General features: G+C 37.9%; 1 protein-coding gene across 8 annotated transcripts; it reads right to left on the reverse strand.

Moving 5' to 3' along the window:
• Window positions 1-796: 796 nt before the first annotated feature.
• Window positions 797-19,730, reverse strand: LOC118042914 (protein TORMOZ EMBRYO DEFECTIVE). Of its 8 annotated transcripts, none has more exons than XM_073407042.1 (13): window positions 19,385-19,730; window positions 19,272-19,323; window positions 18,980-19,162; window positions 17,840-17,989; window positions 17,434-17,651; window positions 17,003-17,288; window positions 15,960-16,581; window positions 15,819-15,895; window positions 14,595-14,714; window positions 6,297-14,376; window positions 2,168-2,391; window positions 1,915-2,086; window positions 797-1,473 (listed from the first exon to the last, which is right to left on the reverse strand). In XM_073407042.1, the coding sequence occupies exons 3-7, from the start codon at window positions 19,142-19,144 to the stop codon at window positions 16,360-16,362; spliced, it is 1,041 nt and encodes a 346-aa protein (XP_073263143.1). In that variant the 5' UTR covers window positions 19,145-19,162; window positions 19,272-19,323; window positions 19,385-19,730; the 3' UTR covers window positions 797-1,473; window positions 1,915-2,086; window positions 2,168-2,391; window positions 6,297-14,376; window positions 14,595-14,714; window positions 15,819-15,895; window positions 15,960-16,359. The 8 variants fall into 8 exon arrangements, with proteins under 8 accessions (XP_073263143.1, XP_073263144.1, XP_073263140.1 ...); XM_073407043.1 differs by having other exon boundaries at window positions 19,272-19,326; XM_073407039.1 differs by having other exon boundaries at window positions 15,960-16,196; window positions 16,265-16,581; window positions 19,272-19,730.
• Window positions 19,731-20,422: the final 692 nt, after the last annotated feature.

Consider the following 20,422-nt stretch of genomic DNA (forward strand, 5'->3'; position numbering starts at 1 on the left):
TTTTAAAAATAATAGAAATGGATATAAAGAAATTAAATAATCAAATGATACCTTATTTTTATAATAAAGAATTTGAAAACAACATTTTCAATCAAAGTTGTTTCTTTATTTTTCTTTTTTCTTATAAAAAAAAATTAAGAAAACAAATATTTCCCACTAACAAAAGCCACCTTAGCATCTCAAATTCTTTCCTGAGAAAATCTTGAATGTAATTATAGGCATACATAACCCTCCTTGAAAAAATTAACTCTTGTCTCTGAAGCTTTTTTTTGTCTTTAGTGAATGTCCAGAAACACTGAGCAGAAAACCTTCCACAAACATCTATCTCTACCCATAACTTCAGTATACTCATTCTCTAGAAACGAGTTGCGTGAATGAAAGTGTTAGCACTTCATTTTTCCATGACATAAAACTAAGACACATCCACAACTTGTCAAAACTTGTGAGAACAAACATGAATTTGGCTGACTATTTTCATATAGCTATAAGAACAGACATTGTGTGCAATTAAAATTAACAAAAACAAAAATCAATGTCGACTTCCAGGCTCCAGATAATAACGTTCACCACAGCAATAATATTAGCATTCCATCAGTTTAGGATGTGTTTGGCTGGTAGTTCTACCTGCTTTCTATTAAAAAAATTCACTTGAAATTATTTTTTTATTTTTTTTCAGGTCATTTTAATTTTAATATACTGATATAAAACAATAAAAAATATATATTATTTTAATATATTTCTAAACAAAAAATAATTTTAAAAACAATTACTATCATACTCTTCAATGCTCCTTTAAACTCATCCCCAGGAAAGGAAACTAATAAAAATAAAATTCGTGTACCACCCTTACATGGACGAGGGAAATGAATCTTCAGTTTTGCAATGAGTCAACATGCTCTCGTAGAAACTTGATTTTGCACACGTCTATGTTACAATGAGTGCATTTCATATACAAAAATTGAATTAAGCTAGTGTGGAATTTAAAAACCTATTTTTAAATTTTTTGAGGAAATATGGAACACATTCTCTTCAATTATCTTTGGTCAAAACTATTATCTTCAGTAAAAGCAAAAACCCAATTTGTAAGCCAAAACAAATAGATCAAAGTGCTGCAGCCATATGAATTGTGCTATGCATCTATACCTTCAACGGAATTGGAGCTAGACTTGTGTAAGCAGCACCCTTGACTTTCTTACGTGAAGTATCTTTAGATTTCTTTGGTTTCCGTTTCTTTGCGGGAGCCTTCTCTTTCAACATTTCTGAAGTCAACTCTTGCTCTTGATCACCTTTTTCTACTAAAAGCTTATTATCAGCATCATTCATTTCTGTTGCATTAATATCTGGTTCAATAACTGACATTCCATGTAGGGTGTAGTCGAGCAAAAAGGTGCTTCTCACAAGCCTGTCAATCCTGCTGAAATGCCTCTGGGAATATGGGATAAGACCTTCAAGAAGTTCCTCAATGCCTCTTATCTAAACATTGTAAAAAGATTAAGTGATTTTTTATTTATTTCATTTTTATGCAAAAATAAGGCAAAACAGCAAAATGTCAGACCCCGTGAAGTTTTGAGCAGTAGAATTATCCCTTGCAGCTAAGCAAATTGTGGCACACCTTATTAGACTTTTCACTAAACCAAAGAAAAAGAACTAAATGCTTGTTAAACAGACTTCAATATTTGGATTGTTCTACTTTCAAAATCTGGTGTATAAGAAGAGTATCTACACAATGGGTGGCCTCATACTTAACTAGTAGTAACTAGAAGCCTATGATGTGAAGCTTGCTGTTAACCATCACTAGTTCAACTGAAATGGTTGAGCCATGAGAGCTTATTACAGAATCCAGTGAATTGCTTGTTATGCATGTCGGTGCATGCTTGCACAAAAAATTGAAATAAAGACAAGTCAGATAATCACCTCAAGAATCTCAGTGGGAGGAAAGATGTTGAAAACTCCAAACAAAACATATTGTGCAACATGACAAAACTTTGGCTTTGTATTCCACTCACGAATATACTAAAAAAGTAGATGAATTTCTTCCTTGCCAAGAGCTCGGAGGGCTGTCTCTATCTGATTGCCGCCATCCTTCCTGCAGGATATTTGAATAAGACAATGAGATAGCATGAAGACAATAAGTACAGGCAGATATTTATGTAAAATCATTGCTAACCTGCAGAGTTCAGCAAACAACTCGAAAAGTTTATGAGGCCTGCAAAGTTCAAAAGCTATTTGGATAGCTTTATTGTATTCAGCATCTAACACCGCATTTTCCAATTCTTGACCTCTTAATACCCCTTCCTATAAGAGGTGATATAAATGGAGAACGAAATGAGAAGGAGCCGACGTCACTGATCCCGACAAGTCCACAAACTCCGAATTCAACCGATGGGAAAACTGTTAATCAGTCAGCTATTAAGGCTGGTGACTCTTTTTTTTTTTTTTGTAAGCTGACTTATGTATTAAAAGAAAATGATACAAAGAATATAATGGACATACCCAAGATTTATAATGTGAATAGAAACGAAACCAACAAATGGCTATAGGCTAGCCACATAACAAAACAAAAACTTAGACCAACTAGATATGCTAGGGGTACAAAAACAACCAGTTAAACATCAAATTAAGAGTCCATGTTATTGACCCTCCAAAGTCTTTGGATCCCTATGTTTTCATCTGCTTGTTGAATGTTCCTCATCAAAACAAGCTTATCACGAATGATACATTCGATTTGATCAAAAACCAAATCAAAAGTTTTAGACACATCTGCAAAGATCCTTGCATTTCGTTCCTGCTAGATACAATACACTGTAGCTGCGAAACCCAGTTTACGAGAAAAGTTGACGAAACTTTTGTCATGCCAAGTGACAGTGGCCCATCGAATCCATTCATCCAAGCTTTTTGTCATTCTTGGAATGTCGCATCTGTCACAAACATTCCACCATAATGTTTTCGTATAGGAGCATTCAAAGAACAAGTGGTTGTGATCTTCATTGTTGCGGAGACAGAGTAAGCACCTATTGGGACCATGTATACCAAACCGATGAAGTCTATCATGCGTTAAGAGTTTCCTTTGGATAGCCACCCATAGAAGAAATGCATGTCTTGGGACAACATTCTTGAAACCACACAATGTCATGCCAATCAACCATTTGATGATGAATTCTTAGTTGCTCCCACGTTATTTTGATCGAGAAACTCTGATTTGGCGAATCTAACCAAACAATCTCATCTTTTTTCCCCTTAGGAGTAGAGGTGGAAGGAATAGCTTCTATAATGGGGTGCCAGCCAAGAGCATGAGTGATAGGAATTCTCTATTCTAAGTTATTAATCAGTACGTTCACTCTCGCGTTATGTTCCATACCTGAATCATAGATGAATCTTTCACCATAAGTATCAACGAGCGGGCTGTAAGGATGCCAATTGTCAAACCATAGAGAGGTTGTCATTCCATCTCCGATGATGTGCTTCATCTTCGGCCATGCTAAGGATCTGAGCTTTAGAATCTTTCCCCAAGCCCAAAAGCAGCTTCATGGCGCCTTGATTGTCCAGAAATTCCTACCTCGCAAAAGATTGGATCTGATCCAAGTAGACCAGATTGAGCCATCTGAGTCATTGCACAAGTTACAAATGTGTTTCAACAAGGCAATCTTGTTCCATTATGTTATCCTTTTTATGCCTAGCCCCCCCTTCTTTTTTGGAAGACATACCTGATCCCAAGCCACTTTAGCCTTGGTAGTGCTCATATCTGAACCTGACCAAAGAAAGGATCTCATAATTTGCTCAACATTTTTCACTACTTGCCCAGGTAATAGGAATAGAGATGCCCAATAGACCTGGATGGAGAATAAAACTGAGTTAATCAGTTGTACTCGCCCTGCGAAAGAGAGTGTTCTGCAGGTGCAATGTCGTAATTTAGCGGTAATTATATCCACGAGACCCTTACAATCAACAACCTTTAATCTGGACGAAATAAGAGGCACTCCCAGATATTTCATAGGAAGCTCCCCCTCTCCAAACCCAAGAATACTGATAATCTGTTCCCTCTCAGAACCTAACATACCGCTCAAGAAGATGTCACTTTTGTTTGGATTTGGATATAGACTTGATAGATCTTGAAACTCTGTGAATACATTTTTGATCATACGAATTGAGTGTACATCCCCTTTGTTGAATATCATCAAGTCGTTGGCAAAGCAAAGATGAGAAATTTTGTCCTTGCATCTCCAGTGGAACTTGAAGTTTTGATTGGCACTCATACTGCAGAACAGCCCTGACAGGATTTCCATGCATAGGACAAACAAATATGGGGATAATGGATCACCTTGTCTCAGCCCTCTCCCTCCTTGAAAGTAACCTGCAAGTTCATCGTTGATGTTGATTGAGAATTGACATGATGTAACACAAACCATGATCCAATCATTGACTGTTCTAGGGAATCCCATTTTTATTAACGTAGCATCAACAAAATCCCACCTAATCGAGTCATAAGCCTTCATCAGATCTACTTTCATAGCACAACGAACAGGACCCGTAGATTTATGATAGCCTTTCATTAACTCCTGAGACAAAAGAATATTGTCGCTGATTCTCCGTCCATATATAAAAGCTGTCTGATACGGACCTACTAAGGATGGCAAAACAACTTTCATTCTCCCAGCTAGAATCTTCACGATGCATTTGTATACTGTATTGCAGCAACATATAGGACGAAAATCTATCAACCTCGTAGGATTAGCAACTTTAGGGATAATGGAAATGGATGTAGCATTCATTTCTTTAAGCATTCTACAGGTCTGAAAGAAGGAGCTAACAGCTTTGATTACATCTTCCCCCACTATATGCCACATTCTTTTGAAGAAACCTGCGTTGAAGCCATCTGGACCACGAACTTTGTTGTTTTTCAAACTAAACATAGCATGCTTAATCTCCTCCCTTGTTACTTCTTGTGCTAATACATGTTGTTGTGTCGAAAACAGTTTGCAGTTAATTGCCGATAGCATCACTTCCTCGTTCAAGACCCTAGGCATCTGTTTCACTCCCAACACATGCTGGAAGTATGCAATTACTTCTGATTTGACTGCCTCATGTCCTTCAACGACTTCCCCATCCTCTCTTGTAACGGAGAAAAGCTTATTTCGATTCTGTCTTCCATTTACTGATTTGTGGAAGTAGCTATTATTCTGATTCCCCAAGCTAAGCCATTGTATCCTTGCCTTTTGTTTGAAAAAACTCTCTTCCGCCCTGACGGTAGAAGCATAGTTACGAACAACATCTCTTTCTCGCATGCGTAAAGTTGGATTCTCAGGCGCTATATGCAGCTCCTGTTGAGCCTTATCCATTTGATCTTTTGCATCTTTAACTCTATCTGAAGAAGTGAGTCTTATTGAAATGTTTAAGTTCCTGCTTTAGCTTCCTTAGTTTGCAACACAACTGATACATTGGACAACCCCCCGAATGTTGATCTCATACTTTCTTCACCAAGGGCATGAACTCGTCATGATCCATCCACATATCGAAGAATCTGAATGGTTTCTTTATGTTCTGAACATTGCCATCAACCTTTACCACCATGGGAGAATGATCTGACATACCAGCAGGCAAGAATCTCGCTTCCAATAATGGGAAGTGCGGATTCCACTTCTCATTCACAAGCACTCTATCTAGCTTCCGCATAATCAGATTTTCAATACATTGGTTCGTCCATGTATAATACATACCAGAATACCAAAGATCATCCACTTTCGCATCTCGAACACATGTTTCCAACCTGTCCATCTAACTATCCCACGTGGAAGACCCTCCTGACCTTTCTGACGGGTTGCGGATAGCATTAAAGTCACCCATAAGAATCCATGGGGTTAACTCTCATTCAGCACTACGACTCACTATATCAGACCATAATGTCTCACGTAAGGATGCATTATTATCCCCATAAATGATTGAAGTATTAAAACAAATATTGGTAGCTAATATAGTAACAGAAACATGGATAGCCTGGTCTGACATACCGCAGGCATCCACCTTCACCACATCAGCATTCCAACAAACCCAAATACAACCACGGGAAGAGAAATCATAATTGTACAAGAAGGACCAATTACGCAAAAGAAGATTAGAAATATTATCTTTATTCTTTTCTCTAACCCGAGTTTCAACCAAACCAAAAAAAACCATCCTCTCTTGATGGATTAGCCGATGCAATTCCGAATGCTTTATGCGGTCATTCAAACCTCTAACATTCCAACATCCAATCATCATAAGAAAATAGAGAGGAGTACAAACAGCAACATAAAGGTTACCTTGACGGGCCACCCCGCGGGGAACCAGATTTCTTATTTTTCTTTGAAACCTTTTTCTTTTTCTCCAGAGAGTCGCCAGCCTTAGTGCCTTTAGGAACCCGGAACTAGGTTTATCAGATTTGAGCTAATACAGAGTCAACTCTCTCTCTCTCTAATCTGTATTGTCTTTGATCTCCTTAGTTCACCGTTGGATCGTCATCATTTTTTAGTATGTTGTCCTCAGAACATGCTCTACATCTTGATCGAATGAATCATCATTCCAATCAATGAACTGTGAGATACGGGCCTCGTAATTCTGGGGTTGTTGAAGCTCGATCTCTTTGGTTCACCGTTGGATCGTCACCATATTTGAGTATGTTGTCCATCAGAACATGCTCTACATCTTGACCGAAGGGATCATCGTTTCAACCAATGAACTGAGAGATACTGGCCTCATAATTCTTTGAGATAGGGTGAGTAGCTACATCTTTTTCAGTGGGGTTTTCTTTCTGGATTTCCAATACTAGCTATAAACATGATAATCTCTCATTAGAGCTTTGCTCTCTCTAGTATTTGTCTATTGCCATAATGTTTTTATGTTCTGGTGTGGAATATGTTTCAATGGTTAGCTGTAACATTAAACAACACAATGAAGTTAAGTCTAGACATACCTTAAGATTAGAGCTAAAAGATATGTTGAATAGTCATCGTATGAAGATTTCTCAGTTTCCTAATGACCATCAAGCTGATTCTGAAGCTAGCATAGAGAAATCCTCTACTCTCCAGGCTCCTCATGTTGTTTCAGAAATGAATCATGTGATGGGTTCTAAAATCGATGAATTGAAGGTAGGGTCTCAACAACAAGAACAACTAAACATTAAGACCAAACTGAATTTTTTAAATGCTTTGAAGGGTTCTGTTGTTGATGTCAAGGAGGGTAGTAAGAACATTGATTTTAATCCAGTTCGAAATCTGCATTTTGAACCCCCCGCTATGACGGATGGTCGTATAACAGTAGCTCCTCCACGTGATGTGTTTGACGATGGCTGTGAACTTTGGAAATCCACCCTAGTTGGTCATTTTGTGGGTCAGAAATTACCATATCCTGTTGTTAATTCAATTGCCAATAGGATATGGGGCTTCTATGGTCTATCAGAAGTTTTATCTTCGGAAAATGGTTTCTACCTTTTCACTTTTGATTCTGTTGATCGCACCACTAATGTTCTAGAAAGAGCCCCATGGCACATGGCAAACAGACCTTTGATGCTTAAACGTTGGCAACCGAACATGTAATTTTTGAAAGGTGATTTGGTCACAGTTCCAGTATGGGTTAGGCTGTATAATGTTCCTCTTGAGTATTGGACTATTAAAGGATTGAGTTGTATAGCGAGTGCTATTGGGGTTCCCCTTCATGCTGATTGTACTACATTGTTGCGTAAAAAGCTTAGCTACGCAAGAGTTTGCGTTGAGATAGATGCTTCAAAGACGCTGGTTAAGGAATACGACCTTCGTTATTCAAATGAGGTATTCGTAACAATCTCAGCTGATTATGAATGGATACCGTCAAGGTGCAATAACTGCAACATCTATGGACACACCACAATGATATATGCTGCTAATAAAGTTGTTCATCCTACAGCGGTGGCAGAGGGTGCGAGGAAAGTAGGAGCTGTGATCTCTAAATCTGCGGATAACAAACAGAATCAGTTTCAATGGCAGACAGTTGTTAAACGAAATAAGGGTTTTGTAAGTGGTGAGAATGGTCCGTGTACATCTAAAGTGCATAAGAATGAGAATGGTTGCTTAACATCTGGGATACATACGTCTGATTGTAATAATCATGTGACATCAGATGTGTGCAATGCTATTTGCCATGAAGACAAAACTCTCACCTCTCCTCATGTTTTGAGAGACATGGAGCAGGAGGAAGGGGCTACATGTACTGCTTTAGACCAAAGTTTAATCGTCTCCAATATAGATGCTTGTGCGACCATGAACCCGGTTCTCTCTACTATTAGTCATGAGCTAAATGTTGATGTTGCAGCAATGGGAGGTGATATAAATGGAGAACGAAATGACAAGGAGCCGACGTCACTGATCCCGACAAGTCCACAAACTCCGAATTCCACCGATGGAAAAACTGTTAATTAGTCAGCTATTAAGGCTGGCAACTCTCTGGAGAAAAAGAAAAAGGGTTCAAAGAAGAATAAGAAATCTGGTTCCCCGCGGGGTGGCACGTCAAGGTAACCTTTATGTTGCTGTTTGTACTCCTCTCTATTTTCTTATGATGATTGGATGTTGGAATGTTAGAGGTTTGAATGACCCCATAAAGCATTCAGAATTGCGTTGGCTAATCCATCAAGAGATGATGGTTTTTTTTGGTTTGGTTGAAACTCGGGTTAGAGAAATGAATAAAGATAATATTTCTAATCTTCTTCTGCGTAATTGGCCCTTCTTATACAATTATGATTTCTCTTTTCGTGGTCATATTTGGGTTTGTTGGAATGCTGATGTGGTGAAGGTGGATGCCTGCTGTATGTCAGACCAAGCTATCCATGTTTCTGTCACTATATTAGCTACCAATATTTGTTTTAATACTTCAATCATTTATAGGGACAATAATGCATCCTTACGTGAGACATTATGGTCTGATATAATGAATCGTAGTGCTGAATGAGAGTTAACACCATGGATTCTTATGGGTGACTTTAATGCTATTCGCAACCCGTCAAAAAGGTCAGGAGGGTCTACTACGTGGGATGGTCAGATGGACAAGTTGGAATCATGTATTCGAGATGTGAAAGTGGATGATCTTCAGTATTCTGGTATGCATTATACATGGACGAACCAATGTAATGAGAATCTGATTATGCGAAAGCTAGATAGAGTGCTTGTGAATGAGAAGTGGAATTCGCATTTCCCATTGTCGAAAGCGAGATTCTTGCCTGCTGGTATGTCAGATCATTCTCCCATGGTGGTAAAGGTTACTGGCAATGTTTAGAACATAAAGAAACCATTCAGATTCTTCGATATGTGGATGGATCATGACGAGTTCATGCCATTGGTGAAGAAAGTATGGGATCAGCATTCGGGGGGTTCTCTAATGTATCAATTGTGTTGCAAACTAAGGAAGCTAAAGCAGGAACTTAAACATTTCAATAAGACTCACTTCTTCAGATAGAGTCAAAGATGCAAAAGATCAAATGGATAAGGCTCAACAGGAGCTGCATACAGCGCCTGAGAATCCAACTTTACGCATGCGAGAAAGAGATGTTGTTCGTAACTATGCTTCTACCGTCAGGGCGGAAGAGAGTTTTTTCAAACAAAAGGCAAGGATACAATGGCTTAGCTTGGAGAATCCGAATACTAGCTACTTCCACAAATCAGTAAATGAAAGACAGAATCGAAATAAGCTTCTCTCCGTTACAAGATAGGATGGGGAAGTTGTTGAAAGACACGAGGCAGTCAAATCAGAAATAATTGCATACTTCCAGCGTGTGTTGGGAGTGAAATAGATCTACCTAGGGTCTTGAACGAGGAAGTGATGCAATCGGCAATTAACTGCAAACTGTCTTCGACACAACATGTACTAGCACAAGAAGTAACAAGGGAGGAGATTAAGCATGCTATGTTTAGTTTGAAAAACAACAAAGCCCCTGGTCCGGATGGCTTCAACGTAGGTTTCTTCAAAAGAATGTGGCATATAGTGGGGGAAGATGTCATCAAAGCTGTTAGCTCCTTCTTTCAGACCTATAGAATGCTTAAAGAAATGAATGCTACATCCATTTCCATTATCCCTAAAGTTGTTAATCCTACGAGGTTGATAGATTTTCGTCCTATATCTTGCTGCAATACAGTATAAAAATGCATCATGAAGATTCTAGCTGGGAGAATGAAAGTTGTTTTGCCATCCTTAGTAGGTCCGTATCAGACAGCTTTTATATATGGACGGAGAATCAGAGACAATATTCTTTTGTGCTATAAAAGTAGATCTAATGAAGGCTTATGACTTGATTAGGTGGGATTTTGTTGATGCTACGTTAATAAAAATGGGATTCACTAGAACAGTCATTGATTGGATCATGGTTTGTGTTACATCATGTCAATTCTCAATGAACATCAACGGTGAACTTGCAGGTTACTTTCAAAGGGGGAGAGGGCTGAGACAAGGTGATCCATTATCCCCATATTTGTTTGTCCTATGCATGGAAATCCTGTCAGGGCTGTTCTGTAGTATGAGTGCCAATCAAAACTTCAAGTTCCACTAGAGATGCAAGAAGGACAAAATTTCTCATCTTTGCTTTGCCGACGACTTGATGATATTCAGCAAAGGGGATGTACACTCAATTCGTATGATCAAAAATATACTCACAGAGTTTCAAGATCTATTAGGTCTATATCCAAATCCAAACAAAAGTGACATCTTCTTGAGCGGTATGTTAAGTGCTGAGAGGGAACAGATTATCAGTATTCTTGGGTTTAGAGAGGGGGAGCTTCCTATGAAATATTTGGGAGTGCCTCTTATCTCGTCCAGACTAAAGGTTGTTGATTGTAAGGGCCTCGTGGATAGAATTACCGCTAAATTACAACATTGCACCTACAGAACACTCTTTCGCAGGGCGAGTACAACTGATTAACTCAGTTTTATTCTCCATCCAGGTCTATTGGGTATCTCTATTCCTATTACCTGGGCAAGTAGTGAAAAATGTTGAGCAAATTATGAGATCCTTTCTTTGGTCAGGTTCAGATATGAGCACTACTAGGGCTAAAGTGGTTTGGGATCAGGTATGTCTTCCAAAAAAGGAGGGGGGGCTAGGCATAAAAAGGATAACATAATGGAACAAGATTGCCTTGTTGAAACATACTTGGAACTTATGTAATGACTCGAATGGCTCAATCTGGTCTACTTGGATCAGATCCAATCTCTTGCGAGGTAGGAATTTCTGGACAATCAAGGCGCTAGGAAGCTGCTCTTGGGCTTGGGGAAAGATTCTAAAGCTCAGATCCTTAGCATGGCCAAAGATGAAGCACATCATAGGAGATGGAATGACAACTTCTTTATGGTTTGACAATTGGCATCCTCACAGCCCACTCGCTAATACTTACAGTGAAAGATTCATCTATCATTCAGGTATGGAACATAACGCAAGAGAGAACGTGCTGATTAATAACTTAGAATAGAGAATTCCTATCACTCATGCTCTTGGCTGGCACCCCATTATAGAAGTTATTCCTTCCACCTCTACTCCTAAGGGGCAAAAAGATACGATTGTTTGGTTGGATTCGCCAAATCAGAGTTTCTCAATCAAAGTAGCGTGGGAGCAACTAAGAATTCATCATCAAATGGTTGATTGGCATGACATTATGGTTCAAGAATGATGTCCCACGACATGCATTTCTTCTATGGGTGGCTATCTAACGGAAACTCTCAACGCAAGATAGACTTCATCGGTTTGGTATACATGGTCTCAATAGGTGCTCACTCTGTCTCCTTAACAATGAAGATCACAACCACTTGTTCTTTGAATGCTCTTATACGAAAGCATTATGGTGGAATGTTTGTGACAGATGCGACATTCCAAGAATGACAAAAAGCTTGGATGAATGGATTCAATGGGCCACTATCACTTGGCATGGCAAAAGTTTCGTCAACTTTTCTTGTAAACTGGGTTTCGCAACTACAGTGTATTGTATCTGGCAAGAACGGAACGCAAGGATCTTTGCAGATGTGTCTAAAACTTTGAATTTGGTTTTTGATCAAATCGAATGTATCATTCGGGATAAGCTTGTTTTGATGAGAAACGTTCAACAAACAGATGAAAACATAAGGATCCAAAGACTTTGGAGGGTCAATAACATGGACTCTTAATTTGATGTTTAGCTGGTTGATTTTGTACCCCTAGCATATCTAGTTGGTCTAAGTTTTTGTTTTGTTATGTGGCTAGCTTGTAGCCATTTGTTGGTTTCATTTCTGTTCGCATTGTAAATCTTAGGTATGCCCATTACATTCTGTATCATTTTCTTTTAATACATAAGTCAGCTTACCAAAAAAAAAAGAGTCGCCAGCCTTAATAGCTGATTGATTAACAGTTTTCCCATCGGTGGAATTCAGAGTTTGTGGACTTGTCGGGATCAGTGACGTCGGCTCCTTCTCATTTCGTTCTCCATTTATATCACCTCTCATTGTTGCAACATCAACATTCAGCTCATGACTAATAGTAGAGAGAACCCGGTTCACGGTCGCACAAGCATCTGTATTGGAGACGACTAAACTTTGATCTGAAGCAGTACATATAACCCCTTCCTCCTGTTCCATGTCTCTCAAAACATGAGGAGAGGTGAGAGTTTTGTCTTCATGGCAAATAGCATTGCACACATTTGATGTCACATGATCATTACAATTAGACGTATGTATCCCAAATGTTGAGCAACTATTCTCATTCTCATTCTTATGCACTTTAGATGCACACGGACCATTCTCACCACTTACAAAACCCTTATTTCATTTAACAACTACCTGCCATTGAAACTAATTCTGTTTGTTATCCGCAAATATAGAGATCACAACTCCTACTTTCCTCGCACCCTCTGCCACCACTGTAGGATGAGCAACTTTATTAGTAGCATATATCGTTGTGGTGTGTCCAAAGATGTTGCATCTATTGCTACTTGATGGTATTCATTTATGAGCTGAGATTGTTAGGAATACCCTATTTGGATAGAGAAGGTCGTATTCCTTAACCATCGTCTTTGAAGCATCTATCTCAACGCAAACTCTTGCGTAGCTAAGCCTTTTACACAACAATGTAGTACGATCAGCATGAAGGGGAACCCCAATAGCACTCGTTATACAACTCAGCCCCTTAATAGTCCAATACTCAAGAGGAACATTATACAACCTAACCCATACTGGAACTCTGACCAAATCACCTTTCAAAAATTGCATGTTCGATTGCCAACGTTTAAGCACCAAAGGTTTGTTTGCCATGTGCCACGGGGCTCTTTCCAGAACATTAGTGGCGCGATCAACAGAATCAAAAGTGAAAAGGTAGAAACCATTTTCCGAAGATAAAACTTCTGATAGATCATAGGAGCCCCATATCCTTTTGGCAATCGAATTAACAACAGGATATGATAATTTCTTACCCACAAAATGACCAACTAGGGTGGATTTTCAAAGTTCACAGCCATTGTCAAACACATCACGCGGAGGAGCTACTGTTATACGACCATCAGTCATAGCGGGGGGTTCAAAATGCAGATTTCGAACTGGATTAAAATCAATGTTCTTACTACCCTCCTTGACATCAACAACAGAACCCTTCAAAGCATTTAAAAAATTCAGTTTGGTCTTAATGTTTAGTTGTTCTTGTTGTTGAGACCCTACCTTCAATTCATCGATTTCAGAACCCATCACATGATTCATTTCTGAAACAACATGAGGAGCTTGGAGAGTAGAGGATTTCTCTATGCTAGCTTCAGAATCAGCTTGATGGTCACTAGGAAACTGAGAAATCTTCATACGATGACTATTCAACATATCTTTTAGCTCTAATCTTAAGGTATGTCTAGACTTAACTTCATTGTGTTGTTTAATGTTACAGCTAACCATTGGAACATATTCCACACCAGAACATAAAAACATTATGGCAATAGACAAATACTAGAGAGAGCAAAGCTCTAATGAGAGATTATCATGTTTATAGCTAGTATTGGAAATCCAGAAAGAAAACCCCACTGAAAAAGATGTAGCTACTCACCCTATCTCAAAGAATTATGAGGCCAGTATCTCTCAGTTCATTGGTTGAAACGATGATCCTTTCGGTCAAGATGTAGAGCATGTTCTGATAGACAACATACTCAAATATGGTGACGATCCAACGGTGAACCAAAGAGATCGAGCTTCAACAACCCCAGAATTACAAGGCCCGTATCTCACAGTTCATTGATTGGAATGATGATCCGTTCGGTCAAGATGCAAAGCATGTTCTGGAGGACAACATACTCAAAAATGATGACGATCCAACGGTAAACCAAGAAGATCAAAGACAATACAGATTAGAGAGGGAGAGGGAGAGGGAGCGAGGAGAGAGAGTTGTTCCTACATAAATATCAAGTTAGATATATCCAACAAGTTAATTAAACTATAAAAAAAAAAAATCAAGCGATATGTCTTTTAGCAAACATCCAACACAGTTACTATATTAGGCATTGTATGACCAAGAAAATAAAACTTTACAACTGATAAGGGTCTACAATTCGTTCTAATTTGCCAAGTACACACAAAAAGTGCACACCAAAACAGTTGGACATGCTTACCTCTTTACGGAAAGCTTCCACTTTATCTGAAGCAGTTGAATCATACCATAGATTAACAACAGCATCACCACCACCAGTTGCAAACATTTCTGTCTTTCTTCCAATAGCCAAGGCCCAAACCTGCAAATTAAAATCACATATGAGCAGATGACGAGCACCAGAAAACAGAATCTTCTAAGTATCTACGCAAAAAACATAATCTTCCAAGTATCTAAGCAGAAAAGTGAAAGATAAATTTATAAATGAATGGTTTTGGAAAGAGATGATTGTAAATCTAGTGTTGTTCTGTAAAAAATCCTATTCCTATACCTTTTCTTTTCTCAGTTCATGGATGTTTATAAATCAATCAATGAAATTCATTTATTATAAACATAACTACGAAGTGGCAATGGTTTAAGCACTCTTGCAAAAGAGATTCATCATGAATTAGCTGGGTTTGCTAACCAACCTTCCTAGCCCATCTAACTTAGATTTTCAAGGACCAGGTACTATTTTAAGATAAAAACTCAAAAACTAAGAAATGGACTTGGTATTTTCCCCATTCACACATCTAACTCAGCCCGTATCAATACACATTTGTGTTAGTTTCAATTATCTAAAAGGAATATCAAAGCCTAAGGGAATAAATATTTCTTGAATAATCCCCAAGAATTATCATAGTATAAGATTTATTTTCAGATCCATACCCTTTCCTAAACCAGCCATGCTCCCCTCGAACTCTAACCAGGTCAAGGCACGTTGAGTAAGTTACAAGAGTACCCTTTTCATTCATACATTTGAAAGCGCTAAAGGTTGAATGCATCAGTGCAAACCTGGCCTTCAATGATTTCTAGTAAAATGGTAAAACCTGACCTCTGATATTGATGATCATTTTGCAGTCCTACTTAGATATACTTCTGCATTCTAAGGAAATACTGTATGAAAACAAATGAAATTAAGGTTAATATGATAACTTTAATCCTCTGTGGCCCAACAAATTGATCATCATCCAAGCAGCACATGCGATAAAGTAAATACTGATGCAGTTTTCCAACTTCCTTCCCACTTGCATGCAGATAGCCAACACAAGAATTTTTTAACAGTTGTGCTGTTGTAAAATTCTAGAAAAATCTATGCTATAATATTTCAGTTTCTTTGCACGTCAATATCCAGAATCATAAATGTAGCCAAAAAGAACTTCAGTGAGAGACAACTGGTTCAAAAAAATAAAAACTGATCCATTACCTTGTCCTCATGTTGATCATATGTAGCAATGAATTCATTTGTTTTGACTGTCCACTGCTTTACCAAACCATCAGCACCTTATATTATGTATTCAAGCCGATTAAAAAAAAACAACACCCTAAAGCAGGATAAATCTCATACCACACGAAACAAATTGAGTGCCACGAGTAAGAAATGATGCTCTTAACACACTTGATGTGTGCCCTTCAAATGTTTTCAAGCATGACCCATTAGCTATAGCCCACATCTTTATTGTTTTATCACCAGATGCTGTTATGACACACTGATCAACTGGTGAAAACTCTACCGACCATATTCCTCTTTTATGCCCTTTAAGTACAACTACAGATACCAGATCTGGCAGCCTCCATAAACAAGCTGTCCTCATTTAACCAGAAATAATTATATAAACTATGTAGAGAAGCAATGGTTTGAAGGTTCCTAACCTGTGAACTGCTACAAACTAAAGTATCATTTGGTGCAATAGCAAGAGAATTTATATCCTTGTCATGGGCTGCCACCACAGCTTTTGATTTCAAATTTATAGGCTGGTCAGCATCATCTGAGATACCATCTGTACTCCACACCTTGATGGTACGATCACTAACCAAAGGGGTAAGAAACTTAAACTGTTATCCTTGCTTCCAGTTACAAGAAGTGGCCTTCCTGAGCTTGATACACAGGTGTCAAGGTACAAAACAATTTCAGTATGGCCTGCCAATACATAGGAGCATGACATAGATTCCAAGTCATACACTTGAACCTGCATTGTGCAAATTGAGACACATATTAGGAGCCAACACTTCAAAATAGAATTTCGAATTGGCAGCATTATAGACAAAAAAGCACTCTAATTTAACCAAGTTCAGTATGCATAGAATATCAAAAACCAGACAGATTCATGGACATGGGAATGTTAAAGGAAAGGAGAGGGTGGGACGAGAAATATACAAGAGATACTTATAAGATCAATGTATCAAGAAACATCTATTTCTTTCCGGCCAATAACTTATCCAGTGACCATCCTAGGTATTTAGCATCTGCATACAGTGGCTGTTAACTACAAAATGTTATATACAACTCGAACCAACCAAACCATACTCCCAAGTAAACTACATTAATTGCTAGTCTCTGGACATCAGCACGTAAAATGATCAGGTAACAGAAATTAACTAGCAACTTACCTGTTCAAGATTTGTAGCAACAGCAAGAAACTTTTCCTCCTCACCCAGAAACGTCATGTCAAGAATCTCTTCGTTATACCCAACAAGCCTCTTGCTCAGCATTAACTTGAATTTCTCTTCAAGGTGTACAACTAGTGAGTAGAACAGAAACTGATGATCAACAGTCACACAAAGTAACCCTTGATCTAAGGGAAGGATAACAGCAGCAGTGAAGCCTCTCGGTGAATCATCTGTGTCAGAGGAGACAGTAACATCCGAGGACTTTTGCTCATACAAGCAAACTGCACTGTCAAATCAAACAACTAACAAAAATGAATTAAATTCATGCACTTCAATCTCAAAAGCACAATTAAAGAGAATTTATGCAAGGCGCCTAAAGCACCTAGTAGATAGATTTTACATAAATTAACTAAAAAGCATTCCTATATTACCGTTCAGAATCCCACATTCGCACAATTCCACGTTCACCAACTGTGATAAAATAAATTGATGATGATCTGTCTCTCCTCTTCCCACTTTGCAGATTGCATGAACCCAGAAATGAAGCTAACTCGGTCCCAGATTTAACTACACACAAACCTTCCAGCACTTCGTAAGTTGGTATTGTCATCTTGAAGACACAGTCATGAAGATCCCACAAGTTTACAACCTAAAGCCACAAAGACATAGGTTTTTGGTTAACAGCTTGCATATGCCAATAATGCCACATGCAAGTAGGGACCTCTACAACATAATAAGCAAACCTAATTCAACATGATGCAAACTAGAGCACATCCAGCACTTAAGAAGTAATTTTACATGTTTCAGATGATGTTATCAAGATTAGTTGAGTTGTACCTTACCTCTTCCAGCAGTAAGCAATGTCCATCCATCTTCAGACACTGCCATAGAGGTCAGGGATGAGAAATGTCTTTCCAATGTTGCGAAACACTTGTTTGCTAAAAGATCCCAAACTCTTACAGTTGCATCAGCACTTCCAGAGAAAAGCTGTAAGAAAACAGCCAAAAAAGAACGGCTAATACAACAGGTAAGAGATAGACTCAATAACTAAGGGCATAGGAGTTGATGAAAATCATGTTTTCTTCATAAAGATTAAATCACTCAGTAATAAATCATTTCACGCTCTAACTATATAGTATTTGATGTTAAAAATATACATATAAGAAAAAGTGACTATTTTAGCCGGCAAATTGCTGAGAGGACACATTCATATTGAGGCCATTCAGAATTTGGATTCAAGATCCACTGAAACACATACAGCCCAGCCAATTTAATAAAAAAAAAAAACCCAGATAAATCTTATGGAGAATCTGAAAAGAAATTCAATTAAATTAGGGTAGAATATCACATTACTCTACTCAGGAGCCAACTAATTCCGCTTCACACTTGTATATTAATTGGTCAAAAGATTTAGGCATTCGTAAGGATTTCAAGCAAGGAATTGTTACATCCCTATCTTTTCTCTGTGGTCTTTGCTCTGTTGTTTTTCGTCCACGAAATAATTAACAGTGGCATGACACAATAACCCAGTTTGCATTGCTTATATAACTTAAACTCTCCAACCTCTTTCATAGGGTTTCGTAGCGAGTTTTTAATAGTATAGCTGGCTCTTTCAGCAAACCTCCCTGCTTCAAGATAATTTTTGGTAAATCCTCATTCTTTCAGTCCCCTTTCTCTACCAAGTTACTGCACACACAATTATACAGTCTCATATGGCTTCTCTACATTCCCTGAATCTAATTTCCGTGAAAAATCCCTTTGCTTTAAGGTTAGCAATAAAAAGAAAAAAAAGTATTGTGCAGTGGTTGAAATCATCTATAAATTCTAGTCTTTAATTACCTCCTATATTCCATCTATATGTTGTCCAATAATCGCAAAATCAACATTAGAGTTGGGACAAGTGAAAGATCTTGCAAGAATAAAGCTAAACAAAAACAACCGGGTAAGAAGTGTTGTCATAACTTGCACGGAACTTACCAGAGTTTTATTGGTATCAGGATGGAACATGAGAGTAGTTACGACATCTTTATGCCCTTTAAAGTAATGAGTACAGAAGCCACCATCAACATCCCAAACAAGTACTTTCCTATCAGCTCCTGCAGTTGCAAGCAATCCTCCAGAAGCATGGCAAGCCATGGCCATCGCAGGACCATCATGGCCCTGCCAAATTGCAACAAAACAACCAAAAGAAAGCAACTAATCTCTCATTAATCGAAGAAAACTCAATTTCTAACTTCAGTTAAAATGAAAATGAAGAATTCGAACATGCCTTCCAAGAGCGGACGCATTTGGAAGTGGACAAGTCCCAGACCCTTATAAACCTGCTATGGCCAGCAGAAAAAAGAAATTTATCATTGGGGCTAAGAGCTAAGGCGGTGACACCTGCATCTATATCGACCTCTATGCTGGCTTTTATCGATGCATTTGGTGAATCCACAATCTTGATGGCGTCCCCGTTTGAGCAAGCAATGAAGGAACCGTCAGATGAGACAGCAAAAGGGCCCCCGCTCTAGAACTGCTGCAGCGAAGGGACGCACCTGTAGTTTTTCTTTATCTGTAAGGAGGACATGGGGAGTTGTTAAGTTCAAAGCAAGCAGATTTAGATTGATGATTTAATGTTAAATAAAAGAAAGAAAGATTGGAAGCGAAATTTTTTGGTGAAGGAGAATGGGAGGACAGGGTTTTTGATGGTCAAAGCAAGGAGAGGTGATTGGGTTTAAGGAGCAGCTGCATGTCTAGTTGGTCCCTCAAAAACTATTTTCCATTTTCATGAGTTACTTATAACTTAGTTCCTGTAGTTTATCAAAATAAATTAATTAATCCCTGTAATATCAAATATTAATTATATAGGCCCTTGACAAGTGTTCATCATACTCAATTTAATAGTAACGCCCTCAGCTGCCGATAGAATTATTTTTTTAATATAAAAAAATATTTATGAGTTGTCAATTTATAAACTGAATTGATATATATTAGATGATGGTTTTTTTTAAAATAATAATATGGAGATATTGAATGTCATTTGTTTTTAAATACTACATCAATAATATATTAGATCGATTTAGGTTAACCTGTTAAATTAGTAATTCAAATCATGAGATCATAATAATCCTATGAAAAACAAATCAAAATAAATTTTTAATAAATTCAATGTTGAAAAATAAAATTAAAAAAATATCAAATCAAAGGACTAAAAAACCTACCTAAGTGACATGATTCCATGCAAGCATTGAAAAATCAAGTTCAAATTTTAGCATAATATTATCTATTATATAGTTTTATACTAACAAACATAACTCTTAATTTGACTATTAGATTGAGCTAAAATTTTACCAGAAATGTCCATAAGTATTGTTTTATATTGAATTAAAATCTTAGGTCAATCAGAATTCAAAAAAGCATCACGATACAGGTTAGAAG

This window comes from Populus alba, chromosome 19 (genome assembly GCF_005239225.2).
Source record: "Populus alba chromosome 19, ASM523922v2, whole genome shotgun sequence".
In the NCBI taxonomy this organism is placed as follows: domain Eukaryota; kingdom Viridiplantae; phylum Streptophyta; class Magnoliopsida; order Malpighiales; family Salicaceae; genus Populus; species Populus alba.

Coding starts and splice junctions, on each gene's coding strand:
- LOC118042914 (XM_073407042.1), bottom strand. CDS start 19,144: ATGGCCATGGCTTGCCATGCTTCTGGAGGATTGCTTGCAACTGCAGGA. Junction 17,652..17,839: donor TTACTGCTGGAAGAGGTAAG/GTACAACTCAAC, acceptor TTGTGGCTTTAG/GTTGTAAACTTGTGGGATCT. Junction 17,289..17,433: donor CGAATGTGGGATTCTGAACG/GTAATATAGGAA, acceptor TTGATTTGACAG/TGCAGTTTGCTTGTATGAGC.